Below are 20,818 nucleotides of genomic sequence, written 5' to 3'. Positions count from 1 at the left end.
CATTTTTTCTTATATTTTTATCTATCCACCTTTTATCCTTTTATCTATCCACCAGGGTTTTATAATTTCTAATTAGAAAAAGTTTCCCAATAACTTATTTCAATGTTTGAAAAATCAATAGTGTACTGACTGTGGGGATAAGGGGGAGAGTGGAGGTGAAAGAGGGTATAGTGGGGGTAAATGGTGATAGAAAAAATTAAAATGAAATAAAGCTTTTGGGATGTGGGGAAAAATCAATATAAAATAATGTTATGATCATGTTTATGTCATAAAATTAATATTTTAAGAATTGAATATTTTTATACTCTTCATCAATAATCTAAATTGTGTTTTAAAACACTGAAAAATAAACTATTTTATAATGCATTCATTCAAAAAATGAAAACTTAAAAAAATTAAAAATCCACTTTCAATTAAAAAGACAAATATTTAGAATCAACAAAAAACTTCCAGAACTAGGAAGTTAGAAGGATACAAGATTAAATAAAAACATCAAGTGTATTTATATATATATGTGTGTGTGTGTGTGTGTGTGTGTGTGTATTTACTAGCAACAAAAATCCATATATAAAATTAAGTAAATGATTCTATTTGTAGTAACAAATAAAATTCCTAAAATATTTTAACAAAATAAGTGCAAGACTTGTACAATGAAAACTACAAAGCATTTCTCAGAGAATTGAAGAACACCTAAATAAACTGAGGGACAGTCCACATTTAAGAATGAGAATACTCACTATTTTAAAGATGGCAAGTATCCACAAATTAATCTATAAAATTCAATGGAATCTTTATCATTATTGTAGCAGTAATCATTGTTGAAATTGATAAGGTGATCCTAAAATTCATTTGTAAATACCAGGTGTCCAGAATAGCTAATGCAAGATTTTTAAAAAAGGGCAAAGTTGGGGGACTCAGAATCCCTATTTCAAAACTTAACTACAAATCTACAGTAAGAAGACTGTGTGGTAATATCACAAGAATCGATATATATGCCACTGGAAAAAATTGAGAGTCTAGAAATAAATCCTTATATTTAAGGATTTAAATGCATGGTAAAAAAATTCATAAAATTGAAGCTCATAAAACTCCAAACTTTTCTGCTTCAAAAGAGACCAATACGAAAATGAAAAGACAAGCTACAGATGGGAGAAAATATTCATGATCCATATATCTGATAAAGGACTTATCCAGATGTCTACTCTTACAACTCAAGAAGACAAAAAACCCACTTTAAAAAGGCAGAATAATCTCCATAGCACTTTACCCAAGAAGATAGATGAATAGTTTATAAACAGATGAAAAGATGCTTATCATTACTCATTAGGGAAATAAAAAATTAAATCCACAAATAAAATACCACTTCACACCCACTAAAATGTCTATAGTGCAAAACACAGAAAATACTAAGAGTTTCCAAAGACATAAAGGAACTAGAACAGGACTAGACCAGCGGTTTCCACTTTTTAGAAGGCAATTCAGTTTCTGAACAAGTTAAACATAAAATTATCATGCAGCCCAGCAACTGCACTCCTGAGAATCTACCCAAGTAAAACAAAAACATATGTCTGATACATGCATGTAGGTGTTAATAGCAGCATTATTCATAAGAGCAAAAATTGGAAATAATCCAATGTCATCAGTTGATGAAAAGACAAAAAATATATAGTATATTTATATAATAAAATGTTATTTAGCAATCAAAAGGAACAAACTACTAATTCATGTTACAACATAAATAAGCCTCAAACACATCACACAAACTGAAAGAAGGCAGATGCAAAAGACTACATATGTGTGATTCTTTTATATTAAATGTTTAGAAAAGCAAATTTATGGAGACAGAAAACAGATCAATGTTACCTAGGATTGGGAGGCAGTAGGGATCAACTGCAAATGGGCATGAAGGAAACTGGGAGTGGTGACAACTTCTAACATTGGATTTGGAGATGGTTATATAGCACACTTAACTTATGAAAATCATTAAATCATATATTTAAAATGGGAGAATTTTATCATATGTAAGCTACATATCCTTACAGCTATTAAAACATTATATATATATATATATACACACACACATATAAATACACACACATATATGCATATATTTGTTTCTCTACAATTTAGTACTTTTCTGCTCAATAATTATTTTGTAGTAAATGTACAAACTTTTAAATAAATTTCAGATAGAATACATTATTAATATATTTACTAGTATAAAATATCTTACATAAATGATGCAAATATTAGCTTTACATAATTTAGATACAAATGGACCTTAGAAGCTAAAATTTCATTTCTATAAATTTACTTAAACTCTAATAAAACCATTTACCTTTTTCAAAGCAGGGCAGAAATTAAAGAAAAGCCTGTGGTTATATGTTTTGAATCTTTCAGGAAGATGCCAGTTCTGAATTATTTCTTCATCAGAAATCACATGATGATCCAATGCTTTTAGACTACATATACTGTTGACAAGAGTTTGTCTATATCCTTTGTTAAGGCTTACTGGGCAATCAAACATAGTGAGGGCAACGAGGCTTGGACAGGCAGATAACATGCACACATTCTTCAAGTTTGCAAACCCATTGTCATGGAGATAAAGAAGTTTTAGGTTCTTTAATCTACTCCAGAATTTGTCATCTGGCAGATGCTTTATCTAAAATATTATTAATAATAGTATATTAAATACAAATACAAAATTTCTATTAATTGCATGGAAAGTAAAATATATTCAACATCTAAAATTTAGTATTTTCCCAAATGAAAAATTTCTCATTAATAAAAACAAACATAATTTCTAGTTACCAAAATGATGACTAGTGTAAAAAATATAATAACACTTGACATCTAAAATACACTACCATTTTAGAGTAATTATATGAATAAACATATATACTTCATTCAGGAAAAATTCTTTAGCAATAGGCTGACTCTTTAAACTTCTCTAAAGTAGAGAAGTTTACATACATAATTAAAAGTCAAATCAAACTGATAACATCACACTAATTAAATAAAAAATAAAACCCACACAATCCTCTCAACAGAGGCAGAAAAAGCATTTGACAAATTCTATACCTAGTTATGATAAAAACTATAAAAAGTGGATATAGAAGAAAATACCTTAACATAATAAACCCAAATATGATACAAGCCCATAGTTAATATCATACTCAATGGTGAAAATTTGAAAATTTCTCTAAGATCAGGAACAAGAGAGGAAGCCCACTCCAGCCTCTTTTATTCAACATATTATTAGAAGTCCTAGCCAAGAAATTAAGGAAGAAAAATAAATAAAAGGCATCCAAACTGGAAAGGAAGAAGTAAAGCTGTAACCATATCCAGGTGACACCAAATATTGTTATACAGAAAAAAAAACAAAGTTTCCACCAAAATATTATTAAAACTAATAAATGAATTCAACAAAATTGCAGAATACAGAATCAGTATGTAAAAATTTGTTGTCTCTCCATACACTGATAACAAACTATCATAACAAAAATTTTTTAAAATCCTATTTATGGATTTTTACACCAAAAAAAAATACCTATGAATAGTTTTAACCAAGAAGGTGAAATACCTTTACACTGAAAACTATAAGACATTATAATATAAAAGAATTAAAGAAGATATAAATGAATGAAAATATATTCCATATTCAAAGACTGAGAGAATATTATTCAAAATATCCATACTAGCCAAAGCATTCTATAGAATCCATGCAATCCCTATCAAAAATTCCTGTGGCATTTTCACAGAAATAAAACAATCCTAAAATCTGAAAGAAACCTAAACAGCCAAAGAAATTTAGAGAGAAGAAAGCTTGAAACAACATGTTCCCTCATTTCAAACTACATTTGAAAGCTATAGTAATCATTCAGTGTGGTATTGGTATTAAGCCAGACACATAGTTCAGTGGAACAGAACACAGAGCTCAGAAATAAATGCACATATATATAGTCATTTGATTTGCAACAAAGGAGCCAAGAATATACAAGATGGAAAGGACAGTCTCATCAATAAACAATGCTGGGAAAACTGGACAGACACATACCAAAGAATAAAACTTGGAACAATATCACATATTACATACAAAAATGGAATAAAGCCTTGAATGTAAGACCTGGAACCATAAAAATTCTAGCAGAAAAGATAGGCAGAGAGCTCCCTGAAATAGTTCTTAGTGATGTTGGTGATACATATTTTTAATAAAAAAACAAGAAAAAAGGCTACAAAAGCAAAAAATAAACAAGTGGAATGACATAAAAATTAAAAGCTCTTCATAGCAAAGGAAACCATCACTAAAATGCAATTGCAACTGATCAAATAGAAGAAAACATTTGAAAATTATACGTCTGCTGTGTAACAATGTGGTGACAAATGTTAAGTGGAATATTGCAGTGATCATTTCACAATATGGACAAATATTGAGTCACTCTGTTGTACACATGAAACTAATATAATGTTATAGATAAGTTATATGTCATCTAAAAAATAATTAAGAAGTATTCTTAATCCAGACTGTGGATTTAAGAAATAAAAAAAATCACAGTTTATTTATATGTTTTTCATTTAAAATATTTGCTTATATTTGAAATTTTGTTTCTACATTTTGTATTTTATTTAAGTTTTTGTTTATATTTTATATGAAAGTCTATCTGTGAGATATATTGTAAATAGATAGTGCTTATTAAACATAATTTCATTTATATGAAAATATCTGAAATGGCTATTGCTTACCTGATTTCCATGGAGATCAAGTTTGACTAATTTTATACAACTCTGAAGTGCACTGATATCTGTAATAAAATTGTTTGAGAATATGCATACTCTAAGAGAAATACAAGACTGCAAATTTTCCATAGATTTTAAATGAAGACCATTGAACTTCACAAAAACAAAATCTTTCTGATCTTCTATTATGTTTTGATTATAGTGACTCCATTCTTCATGACTGATTAGCTCTTCTGTGATAGTTCCATGAAACATCTAGAAAAAATGGTAAATTTCTTTCAAAAGTTTTTTGAACTTCCAAAAATAACCCTATATGAAAACAAAACATTTGCTAATAGATAGTAAGAGTAAAAATGGGTAGAAAATAAGTTAATTTTTTTAAAAAATCTAATTCCCATAAGATCTATCTCAGGGCATCTTAAATGTCTAACATTTATATAACAACTCAAAAATATATTGTTGTTTTCACCAATAAACTAACCAATAAGAGGAAGAAATACTTCCTTTTTCCCAAAATACTTAGAGAAAATGGAATTCAGTGAAATAGTTGATACAAAAACATCACATCTTAACAAGACATCTAAAACAAACAAGGAAAAGTACACCTTAGCATACCTTGTATAATATTTTTTGTTAAAAGATCTTTTAAATAAAGAAGTGTTTTGAATTACTAACTCTTACGTCAGGAAAGTGGTACTTTTTGTTGGAGGGACTTAAAAATGCAGCTAAGTAAAATTAAGGTGCAATGCAGGACTTCAACTGTAACAAATATCTATTTTCTAAAGAGATAATTAGCAATCTCATTATACATGGTGGGGCAAAAGTAGGTTTACAGTTGTTCATTTGGAAAATAATACAATAATTAATAAATAATGATGAGAATAAACTCTTTTGCTTTCTCAAAACTGTAAACCTACTTTGACCCATGCTATATTTAATTCTATTAAGCAATTAAAACCTAGAATTCTAATTGTTTCAAATTTGACCAAGTTTATCTAAACTTCTGGCTCAGTGCTTTTTGATGTAATTTTATATAGTATTTATTATATATATGAAATTTCCCTTACCGTGGGTAATTTCAGCTTTCATTAAAGGCAGTCAGTAACCAAGTGATAATTTAGAAGAGAATATGTGAGCTCAAGTGACCAATCTGAGTGTTTGGTTAAAATTAACCACTCCCCCCCTGGAAAAATCTATTTTTACCATGTGGAGGCAAACTGGGTCAGCATAATCCAAATGAGAATCTATGTGAAAATCCAGGTAGAACCTTGCACTCTATAAATGGCTGGCTACTTTTCACATACTAGCCAAGGGCTAGAACTATAATCCTCAAACTCTAAATATCAATCACTTAAAAAATAATAAAGGCAGATTTCCTGGGTCTTACATCACATCTACTTTATCAGAGGCTTTGGACTGTGGACCAAGGAATTTATACTCCTTCATACTCCACCTTAAACACAAAATTTTCCTATTAACACATTGCATTAGTGTGGTAGAATTGTTATAAGACATCCAATTTTATAAAAAAAAGTAAATCATGGGATGTAATGTACAGCTTGGTGCTACAGTTAACAATAATGTACTGAATATTTTAACATATTTAAGAAAGTAAATCTTAAAAATTCTCATGACAACAAAAAATAATTTTGTAACTATATATGGTGACAGATGTGAACTAGAATTTTTGTTGTGATATGCAAATATTAATCATTATGTTGCATGTATAAAATTAATATAATGTCAGTTATACTGTAATAAAATGTATAATATAAGAAATAACATGGATATGAAAAAGATGATGCTACATAGGAATTCATTGAATATGGTATATAATAGCAAAAATATGATATGTCCTAAATGTCTTAAAAGGTGGTATTAACTAAATGAAATATTGTAATGTAGTCAATGGAAGCATTTCACACTATGAAAGCATCAAAGCTGATCATGTAGAATGCAGCAATATGAAGAAGTTTTGACAAACAAGTTATTGTTTTTGTCTTAAAATATTTTTTCACTGAATTTACACTTTAAAAAGGTGACTTTTATGGCATATGAATGTGAATTAAGCTTCAATTAAAATATTTATTCTTCAGTGGGACACATTTAAAAAAAAGTAAACAATAAAAAGTAAAGCGATGTAAAAAGACATACCATGCCAGCACCAATCTGAAAAAAGCTGCTGAAGCTATAGTGTTTCAAACAGAGCAGACTTCAGAGCAAGGAAAATAATCAAGGGTAAAGAGGTGCATTACAAAATGATAACAAGGGACAACTTTACAAGAGGCTTAACAGTCCTTAATCTGTATGTGTTTAAACATAGCATCAAAACACCTGATGTAAAACAGAAAATTAGAAAGAAGAACAAGATGAATCCTCTACTATAATTCGAGACTTGCACATCCTGCTATCAGAAATGGATGCATCCAGCAGGCAGAAAATCGGTAAGGAGATAGCTGATGTCCACAGCACCATTAGCCAAGTGGATAACTGATAACTATTACTCCATTCAACACCAGTAGATTATACATTATTCTCAAGTCAGATAGACCACATTCTGGGCCATAAAATATATCTTAAAAAATTTATAAGAAGAGATACCATACAGTGTTCTTTCATACCACAGTGGAATTAGAGTAGATATCAATAATAGAAAGATAGTTGGAAAATCCCAAAATACATTAAGATTAAAATACATACTTCTAAATAACATGTGGGTCAAGGAAGAAATTACAAGAGAAATTTTAAAATATTTTGAACTAAATGAAAATTCACCTTTTCAAAATGTGTGCCATGCAGTGAAAGCAGTACTTAAAAGGTAATTTATAGCATTGAATTAATATATTAGAAAAGATGTAAAATCAATAATCTAAGGTTGTACCTTAGGAAACTGGATAAAGTACAAATTAAATCCAAAGGAAGCAGAAGAAAAGTAAATGAATACATTTTCAATAAATATACTGGTAAAAAGTTATAACCCTCAATAATATTATCACATATTTGAGATGGGGACATATTTTGTCATTACTTCATTCCAGAAGTCTCTATGAATACCTGATTCTATGAAAATGAATATAATCAGATCATATGAAGGACATTTGTGATAAAAACAATAAATTCTTCATTTGTCTTTCAGACCTTTAGGGAGGGGTGATATGTCACCACTCTTTCTGGCTGCTTTTATCATATCATAAGAAACCTTACCCCCAAGTGTATTTCTTCCTTATCTGTAGGGTCATTCAGAGTGAATTTAATGCTTAAACACTGAATCTCATCTCAGACTCCTGCAAATATGTTTTTGAGTTCTGATTAACTTATTTTTTTCATATATTTTAACTTTTAAACTATTCTCAAAGTTTTTAGTTGGAGTAACATGAATTCTAAAATATGCACTCTTACAATGAATTAATCTCATATACTAGGCTAATTCATATTATGTTCTCTACTGCATCAATGTTCACTTCCACCAATGGTATTTATTTGCCATTATATAAACAATGATTATACTTTTCAAATTCCAGAATAGAACATTGTTATATAATATTGAGTTGCTGCTATCCAAAGAAAGATGAACATATGATTAGTAAGTACATAAAAAATGTAGTAGATCATTTCTCCACTTCTTTAAGAACTAGTATTCCACATTCACAATATAAAGTATGACTCAGTTATTCAGACTATTCAGTTAAATAGTCTGTCACATATCCCAATCATTTTAGGTAAGTGAAATGTTTCATATATTGTTTTATACTACCTCATGCAACATTAACTTTGTTTCTCATTTTTATTGCACATCAGAATAACTACAATAACACAAATTCTCAGGCTTCATGTCATACATACCTACTGAATTTTATCTCTGCAGCTATGGGGCCAAATAATTATACTGCCCACCAAGGGAAGATAAAAACCATTGCATTTGGTGTCTTCTCCTCTACCTATTTCAAAGCCTGTTTTCCAATTGCTTCCAAATTTAATTTATTAAAGATTTTATTTATTTATTTTTAGAGAGCAGAAGGGAGGGTGAAAGAGAGGGAGAGAAACATCAATGTATGTTTGCCTCTCACACGCCCCTTACCAGGTATCTAACCCACAACCAAGGTATGTACCCTAGACTGGGAGCCAGTGACTCTTTGGTTCGCAGGTCAGCACTCAATCCACTGAGCCACATCAGCCAGATCAATGGCTTTCAAACTGTAAACAATTGGCCATTAAAGGAAATCCAGGTACTTTTGCTTCTTTTAGAATTTGATAATTTTACAATTCTTTTGTGAAATGTTCATGTGACTGTGTACAACATCAAGTTTAAATAATAATATAATATTCAAAAGGCAAAATACTCAAAGGCATTTAGTTTAAGTACAGCAACACATTAGAGAAAGCATCAGGGTTCAATTACAGCTTCAAATAAGTTCCGTAATTTAAAAAAGTCAGTATCATTGTCAGTAAATCTTTCATTAGCAAATGTGTCAACTGAAGTACTACTTAATTTAAAATTATCATACATTTTTAATTACCCTGTGAAAACCAAGTTTTTCTAAAATACACTGTATATCAATTCCAAGTATCATCTTTATTTCCAATGTATGCCATTTAAAAAAGTCATGGCAAATACATAAAAGGGAACTATACAAGGTTATAATTAATGAAAAACTAAATTAAATATTGAAAAGTAAAGCATCTTTATTCTGTTTTTATTTTCATTACAAATTAATATATAATTAATATAAAAAGGTATTTTCAAAGAAATACTTTGCTGATTATGTCAATGATCTCTATACATCACACTCATTCACTGAAATTTTACATACTTAAGAATAGCAATACCATACTATATTAAGTTAAAAGCATATTAAAATATAATGTTAGGCTTGATGGTCTATCTGTGTTTCAGTAACTCATTTTGAAAGCACTAAATGGAATGGAATTTTGGACCCTGCACACCAAAATTATCACAATAGCTACTGAGATACTTCATATAAAATAAAATCATGAAAAGGGCATAAAAATAAAGTTTATTTTCAACTATCTAACTTTAAGAATTATAAATAATAATATTTTTGTTTTAATTTAGAATGTACAATAAATTTAAGACCATCATAAACATAGCAATTATATCTTACAAATACTTTTTATTTGGTCAACAGATTTGTTGAATCAATCCTGTTTGGATAAAAACTTGATTTTTTATTACACACATTTCCTTTAAAAATGAAGAAGAGGGATACTTCTGGCAAGTGAAAATAAAGTCTCACAGGTTTATAAGTTAATATAAATGACCTTGATTCTTTGAAACATTATACTTTTATCACATATTCCACATGTTTTCAAGTAACATGAAAAGTCTTTTGGAATAAGAACTCAAAATTCACTTATAATCAAGATATTTTATTTTTTCCTGTTTAAATATATTCATTTTCCAAAATTTAGAAGGCTACATGTTTGTTTTACTAAAGCTTTTTCAAAAATACCAGTTTTCAACTTTTATTTTTAATACACATATGTAGACTATAAAAACATAAGCCAGACAAAATTAAAAGTTGATGAGCCAGAAGATGGATATACAACAATGAAAAGTACTCAAAACATCCAGAAAAACATCTGCACAGAAATCACAACCTCTTAATAAGAAAAATTTAGAACAGCAAGCATTTGTTTCTTCTAACCTAAACAACAATGGTTAATACTCCTAAAACAGACATTCTAAAGTTATATTGTTAATATATTTTTATTAAAAGTAATAAACTGTATTTACTTATTGGTTATCCTAATTTATATTTTTCACCTTCTACAAATAAAGTCTCATGCTTATCTTGTGACAAGTATATTATATTTGTTATTGTATAGTCCATTCCAGATACCCTGCAAAAAAGTAAGGAAGCTTCAGGAAATAAAAGATAAAACTACTTCATGAAAAACAGCCAGAAGAAAGACCTTTTCTACAAAAAAAAATAAATAAATAAGAATTAGAGCCCTGGCTGGCATAGCTCAGTGAATTGAGCATGGACTGTGAACCAAAGCATCGCAAGTTCGATTCCCAGTCAGGGTACATGCCTAGGTTGCAGGCCACACCCCCCAGCAACCACACATCGATGTCTCTCTCTCTCTCTATCTCCCTCCCTTCCCTCTGTAAAAATAAATAAATAAAATCTTAAAAAAAAAAAGGAATTAGAGCTGATTCTAATTATGCTCTAATTGTAGGAAACCATCCAAGTGGGAAGACGGTGAGTGAAATAAAGTGTTGAGACAAAAAAAACCAAAAAATTCTGTACCCTGTGAAATAACCCTTCTTGGTGATGGACAAATAAAGACTCGGGCAGACAAACACTGAGAGCACTCATTGTTGGCAGACCTGCCTTGTAAGAACTGTTAAAAGAATTCTTTAGAGGAAAGGAATAAAATACAGTTCATATACTCAGCTCCACAAAAAAGTGAAGAAGAGCAATGGTTAAAAAATAAGTGTAGGTAAAATGAAAGTATTTTCTTTTTTTATTCCTAATTGATTTACCAACATAAAACTAGTCAAAATACCAATAGCAAACAATGTATGTAATTACCTATGCTCATGTATCACATATACATACATATGGATGCTTACATATGTAAAATTAAAGACAGCAATTATATATGAGATGGAAGAGAGGAAATAGATTTATTTTCTTAATATAATATACTTACACTACCTGGGAATGGATATAATGTTATTTATATAAATGAAACTTAATTAGTTGTAAATGTGTACAGCAAACTTTAAGACAGTTAAGAAGATAAAATAAGAACTATAGCGCATATGCTAAGAAAGGATATATAAAACGGAATAACATCCAATGTTCAATTAAAACTAGAAAAAGTAGAAAAAGAGCAGAAGACAAAAATAATTACAAAAGAACAATGGCAACAAATAGAAAACTGTGGAAAGCAGGACAAATAATATTCCAACTGTATAAATAATTAGTATGAACATCAATGGTGTACATGCACCAGTTAAAAGAGATGTCATCAAAGGAAACAGAGAAAAAAAAGATCCAATTATATGTTGTCCACAAGAAATTCACTTTAAATATAAAGGCATTGAAATAAAGTGATGGAGAAAGATACACTATAGTAACACTAGTAAAAAGAAATCAGGAAAAGTCATACTAACTTCAGAAAGAACATACTTTAAAGCAAGGAATGTAATCAAGGACAAAGGCATTGTGGAATGATAACAAGATCATTTCTTCAAGAAGACATAACAATCAATAAAGTTTATGCACCTAACAACAGAGGTAAAAGTATATGAAGCAAAACTGATAGAACTGCAAGAAGAAGCAGATGAATCAACTTTCATAACTGGAGACTTCAATACCCCTCTATCTAAAATGGACAAATGCAGCAGACAGAAAATCAGTAGGGACATAGTTGACTCAACAACACCATGAATCAAATGGGTATAATTGAAATATACAAACTACTTCATGCAATAACAACAACATACACATTCATTAAAAGCTCACATGAAACATTTGCCAAAATACACCAAATTCTGGGCTATCTTATCAAACTCAAAAAAATAAAAATCATACATCGTCTTCCTCAAATCACGATGGAATTAAACTAGACACCAATAACAGAAAGATAGCTGGAAAGTCCCAAAAGATGTGGAAATAATACATTTCTGAATAATACATGTACTAAAAAGGATCTCAATATAAATTTTAAAATACTGTTAACTAAATAAAAATAAAACACATGTAGGATGCAGCAAAAGCAGTGCTTAAAGGAAAATTTATATCATTAAAGGCATATGTTACAAAATAAGAAATATCTAAAAGCAATAATTTAAATTTTCTACCTTAAGAGACTAGAAAAAAAGAGTAAATTAAATCCAAAGTAAGCAGAAGAAAATAAAAAGAATGAGAGCGAAATTCAATGAAATGGAAAACAGGAAATCAATAGAAAAATCAGTAAACCCAAAGTTGATTCTTTGAAAAGATCAATGAAATTGATAAACCTTTAGCCAGGCAAAGAAATAAGAGAGAAAACACAAGGTATTAATGTCAGAAATTAAAGAGGAAACAATGCTTCAGATCCCACAAACATTAGAAGGATAATAAAGAGGCACTACAAACAACTCCATGTATACAAATTTGATAACCTAGATTAAAATTACTCATTCCTTGAAAGCCAAAATTCATGCAAGAATAAACAGACAATCTTAACAAGTCTATACATATGAAAGGAATTGAATCAATAACTAACAGCATTCCAAAACAGAAAGCACCAGTCCCAGAAGGGTTCAGTGGAGAATTCTACAAAAATGTAAGAAAGACATTTTACCAATTCTCTATAGTATCTTTCAAAGTGTAAAAGCAAAAGGAATAGTTTCTAACTTATTCTATGAGGCTAGCATTATCCAAATACTCAGGTCTGACAAAGACATTATAAGAAAAGAGAACTACAAAGATGGAGAGCAGGATGACATCTGGGGAAAGGGGTTGGAGACTGGGGAGACAGAGGAATTGAGCAAAAAGAAAAAGACTCATAGACATGGACAACAGTGTGGTGATTGCTCGGGGGAAAGGGGACTAAACGGTAATGAAAAAAATGCAATAAAGATTAAATTAAAAACAGAACTACAGACCAATATTTCTCATGAAAACAGATGCACAAGTCCTCAAAAAAATTTAGTAAATCAAATCCAACAATGCAGAAAAAAATAATCACTCTCCTTCTACTAAGTGAAATTTATCCCAGGTATGCAAAAGTAGCTCAATATTCAAAAACCAATTAATGTTATCATCACACTAACAGACTTAAAAAGAAAAATCACATGATCATATCAATGAATGCAGAAAAAGTATTTGACAAAATCCAATACACATTCATGATAAAATCTCTCAGTAAACTAGGAATAGAGGAGAATTTCTTCAACTTGATAAACAAAATCTACCAAAAATCTACAGCTAACATCATACTTAATGGTGAGAAACTATAAGCTTTTCCACTAAGATGAGGTTCAAGGTAAGGCTATATCATCTCACCACTGCTTTTCAACATCATATTGAAAATCCTAGTTAACACAATAAAACAAAAAATAAAAGTGTATAGATTGGGAAGCAGAAAACAAAACTGTCTTTGTTCACAGAGACATAATTGTTTATGTAGAAAATAAAAAAAAAATCAACAAAAAAACCCCTCCTGAATTAATAAGTGCTTGTAGTAAGGCTGCAGATTCAAGGTTAACACAAGTCAATTGTTACCCTATATACTAGCAATGATCTAGTAGAATTTGAAATGAAAAACACAATACCATTTATACTAGAACCTCATAAAATAAAATATTTAGGCATAAATGTAACAGAATATGTACAAGATCCACAGGAGGAAAACAGAAAAATGCTAATGAGCAAATTAAAGAAGAACTAAATAAATGGCAAGAGACTGCATGTTCAAGAATAGGAAGAGTCAATATTGTCAAGATGTCAGATCTTTCCCATTTGATCTATAGATTCAATGCAATCCCATTCAATATTTTAGCAAATTATTTTATCAATACCAAAAAACTGATTCTAAAACTGATTCTAAAAACTGATTTTTGCGGAGCAACACATTCACAATATCTAACATAATATTGAAGAAAAAAACAAAGTTAGAGGAATATAACACTACCCTACTGCCAAGACTATATTATAAAGTTATAATAGTCAAGACAGTGTTGTATTTTAAAAAGATGGATCAATGTAACAAAATAGAGAGCTCAGAAATAGACAGAGACAATATAGTTAACTTATCTTGGACAAAGGGCCAAAGGCAATACAATGGAGCAAAGATTGTCTCTTCAGCAAATGATGCTAAAACAACTGGACAACCACAAACACAAAATAAATCTAGACACAGGCCTTACACTTTTCATAAAAGTTAACTCAAAATAGATCATAGACCTAACTACAAAATACAAAACTATGAAACTCCTCAAATAGAACAGCAGAAAATATACACGACCTTGGGTGATGACTTTTTAGATACAACATAATAGACAACACACGTTAAAGAAATGATTGATAAGATAGGCTTCATTAAAACTAAAACTTCTGGTCTGTAAAAGACAATATTAAGAGAAATAGAAGATAAGCCACAGACTAGGAGAAAGCACTTGCAGAAGACACATCTGATAGGAGACTGTTATCCAAAATATATATATAAAAAAAACCCTGTCTTAAAACTCAATAGCAAGAAAACAAATTACATTTTGTGATAATATTTAGTTAACAAAAATAGATAATATTATGTTCTGATATTTGACAAGGCAATTGTTCCATCACTAATACTTTTTGTTAAAAATTCTAAGCATCACAGGTTTAATTCCCAGTCATGGAACATGCCTGGGTTACAGGCCAGTGGGGCCATGTGAGAGGCAACCACACATTGATGTCTCTCTCTTCCTCCCTTCCCCTCTCTAAAAATAAATAAATAAATAATAAATAAATAAATATCTTTTAAAAAAGAAATAATAGCTGAAAATTTCTTTAAAAAATTCTTTTTTTCCATTGTTTCATATTTTATGTTTTAAAATTTTTAAATTAAGGTTTATATTCAATATTATTCATATTATTTTCAGGTGTACAGCACAGCACCTAGACAGTCATATACTTTACAAAGTGTTCCCCCTGATATTTCAAGTACCTACCTGGCACCATACACAGTTATTATAATATTATTGACTATATTCTCTATATTATACTTTACATCCCTATGACTGTTTTGTAACTGCCAATTTATAATTCTTAATCCCTTCATGTTTTTCACCCACATCCCCAACCCGACACCCCTCTGGCAACCATCAGTTTGTTCCCTGTGTTTATGATCTTTCACAAAGGACCAAAGGCAACACAATGAAGAAAAGATAGTCTTTCAGCATATTATGCTGAAACGAGAAATTAAAAAAAAAATGAATGTAGACAGACTTTACAACTCCAGAAAAATTAATTCAAAATGAATCTATGACCTAAATATAAACCATAAAACTATATAACTCCTACAAGATAACAGGAAAAAAACCTAAATGACTTTAGGTATTACACTGACTTTTTAGATGTAATATCAAAAGCATCACCTGTGAAAGAAATATTTTACAACCTGAACTTAATTAAAGATTATGCTTTGAAAAAGATGATGTCAAATGAATGAAAAGAGAAGTCACAGACTGGGAGAAAATATTTTCTTTTTTTAAAAACATATTTTATTGATTATGCTATTACAGTTGTCCCATTTTCCCCCTTCACTCGCCTTCACCCTATACACCCTCTCCCACCCATATCCCCCCTTTAGTCATGTCCATGTGTCATACTTATAAGTCCTTTAGCTTCTACATTTCCCATACTATTCTTACCATCCCCCTATCTATTTTCAACCTACAATCTATGCTACTTATTCTCTGTACCTTTCCCCCTCTCTCCTCCTCCCACTCCCCTGTTGCTAACCTTCCATGTGATCTCCATTTCTGTGGTTCTGTTCCTGTTCTAGTTGTTTGCTTAGTTTCTTTTGGTTTTGCTTTAGGTGTGGTTGTTAATAATTGTGAGTTTGCTGTCCTTTTACTATACATGTTTTTTTTAATCTTCTTTTCTTAGATAAGTCCCTTTAACATTTCATAAAATAAGGGCTTGGTGATGATGAACTCCTTTAACTTGACCTTATCTGAGAAGCACTTTATCTGCCCTTCCATTCTAAATGAAAGCTTTCCTGGATAGAGCAATCTTGGATGTAGGTCCTTGCCTTTCATGACTTGGAATACTTCTTTCCAGCCCCTTCTTGCCTGCAAGGTCTCTTTTGAGAAATCAGCTGACAGTCTAATGGGAACTCCTTTGTAGGTAACTGTGTCCTTATCTCTTGCTGCTTCTAGGATTCTCTCCTTCATTTTTACCTTGGCTAATGTAATTATGATGTGCCTTGGTGTGTTCCTCCTTGGGTCCAACTTCTTTGGGACTCTCTGAGCTTCCTGGACTTCCTGGAAGTCTATTTCCTTTGCCAGAATGGGGAAGTTCTCCTTTATTATTTGTTCAAATACATGTTCAGTCTGTTGATTTTCCTCTTCCCCTTCTGGTACCCCTATAATTCGGATGTTGGAATGTTTAAAGATGTCCTGGAGGTTCCTAAGCTTCTCCTCATTTTTTTGAATTCTTATTTCTCCATTCTTTCCTGTTTGGTTGCTTTTTTCTTCCTTCTGGTCCATTCTATTGTTTTGAGTCCCGATTTCCTTCCCATCACTATTGGTTGTCTATGCATCTTCCTTCATCTCTTTTATGGTAACCTGCGTTTTTTCATCTAATTTGCGCCCAAAATCAATTAATTCTGTGAGCTTCCTGATCACCAGTGTTTTGAACTGTGCATCTGATAGATTGGCTATCTCTTAGTCGCTCAAAAGGATGAGTCCTGGGGCATTAATCTGTTCTTCTGTTGGAGACCTGTCTCTCTCTCTCTTTCTCTTTCTTTTTTTGGTCTGGTTGCTCCTGTTACAGTGAGGGGCGGAGCCTTAGGTGTTCACCTGGGCTGGGCACCCCAGTTGCTAGATTGTGACGTTGTATGGCGGGGGGGACAATGGCGGTAGCTCCGTTCTCCTGGGACCTCAGTCTCTTCCCTGGGATCCTGGGTTATGCGCTCTGCCCTGGTCCACAATCTCCACCTCACTGGGTCCGCCATCTGCCACTTGCATACTCAGGGTCCACCCGCTGCGATCTTGTGCAGACCAGATGCCTTTCACACTCCCGGTTGCCTTATGCGCCCAGTTCTCCCCGTCCTCCATGCACCGCGACCCGTGTGCCCAGCTGCTCCTCTCCGCCCCTCCTACTGGTCTGGATGTACGGGTCTACTTCAACTTCTTGGCTGTCCGACTTCCATTCAGATAAATTCCCTATCAGTTCTGGGTGTTATTCTGCCTCTAAATTGTTGTTGTTCTAATCTTGGTTGTGCGTGGAGGTACGGTGCATCCACCCATGCCTCCATCTTGCCAGAAGTCTTGAAAATATTTTCAAAAGACAAATCTGATTTAAAAAAACAACAACTTTGATCCAAGATATGCAAATAACTCTTAAAACTAAATAAGAAAATGAAGAAGATTTTAAAATAGGCCAAATAGCTTAACAGATACTTAACCAAAGAACATACACAAATGGCAAATAAGCATATGAAAGTTACTCCTCACCATTTATCATCTGAGAAATGCAAATTAAAGCAATAATGAGATACCATTGAACACATATTAGAATGGCCAAAATCCCAATCACTGACATCACCAAATGCTGAAAATAATACGGAGTGACAGGAGTCCTTATTCATTGCTGGTAAGAATGTGAAATGGTACAGCCACTTTGGAAGACAATTTGGCTGTTTCTTATTAAGTTAACATAGTCTTACTATAAGATCCAATAATTACAAGTCTTAGTATTTACCCAAAGCAGTTGGATACTCATTTCCACACACAACACTGCACATAACATATATAAAAGTTTTATTCATAGTCAACAAAACCTGGGAGCAACCAAGATGACCTTAAGCAGGTGAATGAATGAATAAACTGCTACATCCAGACAATGGAATGGCACTCAATACTAAAAAAAAGAAATTAGCTATCATTGCTAATAAAAGACATAGTGTAAACTTACATGCATATTACTAAATGAAAGAATTCAATATGAAAAAGCTACATACTATAGGATACCAACTATATAAATTCCAGAAAACCTATGGAGACAATAAAAAGTTCAGTAGTTGCAGGGTTTTGGGTGGGGGAAGATAAAAAGGCAGAGCAGAGAGGATTTGCAGGGCAGTGAAACTATTCTGTAGAACTTACAATGATATATTCATGTCCTTATACTTTATCCAAACCCACTGGATACACAAGCCCAACAATGAACCATCAGGTAAACTATGGACTTTGGGTAATTATGTTATGTCAATGAAAGAAAGGGGAGGAACAGTGGTTATACAGAGGTGAAGCATGAGTAATAAGGGTTTTCAGAAACAAGGACACATGGACAAAACCGAAGAAGGTTAGGATCAAGGGTGGGAAGTGGGGATGACTAGAGTGAGGGGGAGTGGTGAGGGGAAAATGAAGACAACTATACTTGAACAACAATAAAAAATGTGAAAAAATAAAACACAAAACAAAAAGAAATAAAATAAAAATTATTTTTAAAAATATCAGTTCTCTCACGAACTAACCAAGCTATGCTCCATGTGCTCCATGGTCCAAAATCCAGGACCCTTTTCATTTAGCTTCAGCTTATTCTAATAAACAAGGAGAAATAAAATTTTAAGCAGATAAATAGTGATGGATACAAACTTGACTTGTGATGCTGAATGCACAATACAGAGTGCAGATGACGAGTTGTAGAATTGTGCACCTGAAACCTGTATAATTTTGTTAACCAGAGTCACCCCAATAAATTCAATAAAAACTAAAAAATAAATACAGAATATTTAAAAGTAAAGGAAAAATAATTTTTAATGCGAAGAGAAAAATGTTATTGTGCTTCTCTACGATTCCCACAAAGCAGTCATCATTATTCCTAGAATAATAAAAAACAACCTGACTGTGAATGGGCACAAAGGATCTTATTGGGTGATGAAAATGTTCTTAACCTAGATTGTGGTGATTATGCACAACTCAGTTAATTCACTAAAAATCGCTGAGTAGTTCACTTAACATTGGTGAAGTTCATGGTATACAAAGTATATCTAAACAAGGTTTTAAAAATTACCTCATTCTTCTTTATGGCACTTCAGATACTCTTATCCTCCAATAAAAATAAAGCCAAAATGCTTCTATGGAGTATCATCTTTCAGCTTATCATAGTTCATTATCCCTGATGTCCCTTTAAAAATGTGGAGTCTAAAATTAAACACATCATTTCCATTATGTTTTACTTGTACAGAATAATGGGTTTACTACTTAGCTATACTAGCATATTTATTTAGTTACTATGCCTTATAATTGTTTAAACAATTATATCACAGTTTGATGATATTAAATATACAACAGGAACCAAAAAGAACCCCTGAATTTATTAAAAATTGTGTATTTATTCTTACATTTTTAAACTTCAGTCACTTTCAAAGTACTCTCCATTTGATGCAATACACCTATCAAGAATGTTCCAACATCTGAATTGTAGGAGTACTAGAAGGAGAAGAGGAAGAGCAACAGACTGAACATGTATTTGAACAAATAATAAAGGAGAACTTCCCTATTCTGGCAAAGGAAATAGACTTCCAGGAAGTCCAGGAAGCTCAGAGAGTCCCAAAGAAGTTGGACCCAAGGAGGAACACACCAAGGCACATCATAATTACATTAGCCAAGGTAAAAATGAAGGAGAGAATCCTAGAAGCAGCAAGAGATAAGGACACAGTTACCTACAAAGGAGTTCCCATTAGACTGTCAGCTGATTTCTCAAAAGAGACCTTGCAGGCAAGAAGGGGCTGGAAAGAAGTATTCCAAGTCATGAAAGGCAAGGACCTACATCCAAGATTGCTCTATCCAGGAAAGCTTTCATTTAGAATGGAAGGGCAGATAAAGTGCTTCTCAGATAAGGTCAAGTTAAAGGAGTTCATCATCACCAAGCCCTTATTTTATGAAATGTTAAAGGGACTTATCTAAGAAAAGAAGATTAAAAAAAACATGTATAGTAAAAGGACAGCAAACTCACAATTATTAACAACCACACCTAAAGCAAAACCAAAAGAAACTAAGCAAACAACTAGAACAGGAACAGAACCACAGAAATGGAGATCACATGGAAGGTTAGCAACAGGGGAGTGGGAGGAGGAGAGAGGGGGAAAGGTACAGAGAATAAGTAGCATAGATGGTAGGGAGAAAATGTGGGTGCAAGAATAATGGGAAATGTAGAAGCCAAAGAACTTATGACACATGGACATGACGAAAGGGGGGGAATATGGGTGGGAGAAGGTGTGCAGGGTACAGGGGGAAAATGTAATAGCAAAATCAATAAAATATATTTAAAAAATGTTTTCCACTGCTCAAAACAGTTTTTGAACTCCTTGATTTTGATGCCTTTTAGTGCTTCTGCAGTTTTTTGTTTCATCT

At 31.7% G+C, this 20,818-nt stretch overlaps 1 protein-coding gene across 1 annotated transcript in view; it reads right to left on the bottom strand.

Annotated features, from left to right (window-relative positions):
• LRRIQ3 (leucine rich repeats and IQ motif containing 3) overlaps positions 1-19,486 on the bottom strand; it is a 100,767-nt gene extending 81,281 nt beyond the window's left edge. The window contains exons 1-4 of the mRNA XM_045835614.1: positions 19,476-19,486; positions 7,619-7,627; positions 4,744-4,992; positions 2,339-2,662 (exon numbers count right to left, since the gene is read on the bottom strand). Of these exons, the coding sequence (XP_045691570.1) occupies positions 2,339-2,662; positions 4,744-4,992 (573 nt within the window). The 5' untranslated portion in view covers positions 7,619-7,627; positions 19,476-19,486. The remainder of the gene's footprint in view (positions 1-2,338; positions 2,663-4,743; positions 4,993-7,618; positions 7,628-19,475) is intronic.
• Positions 19,487-20,818: the final 1,332 nt, after the last annotated feature.

Source organism: Phyllostomus hastatus, unplaced genomic scaffold (assembly GCF_019186645.2).
Source record: "Phyllostomus hastatus isolate PE091 unplaced genomic scaffold, TTU_PhHast_1.1 phas_contig_209, whole genome shotgun sequence".
Lineage (NCBI taxonomy): Eukaryota > Metazoa > Chordata > Mammalia > Chiroptera > Phyllostomidae > Phyllostomus > Phyllostomus hastatus.
This window is presented reverse-complemented; position numbering and strand designations above follow the sequence as displayed.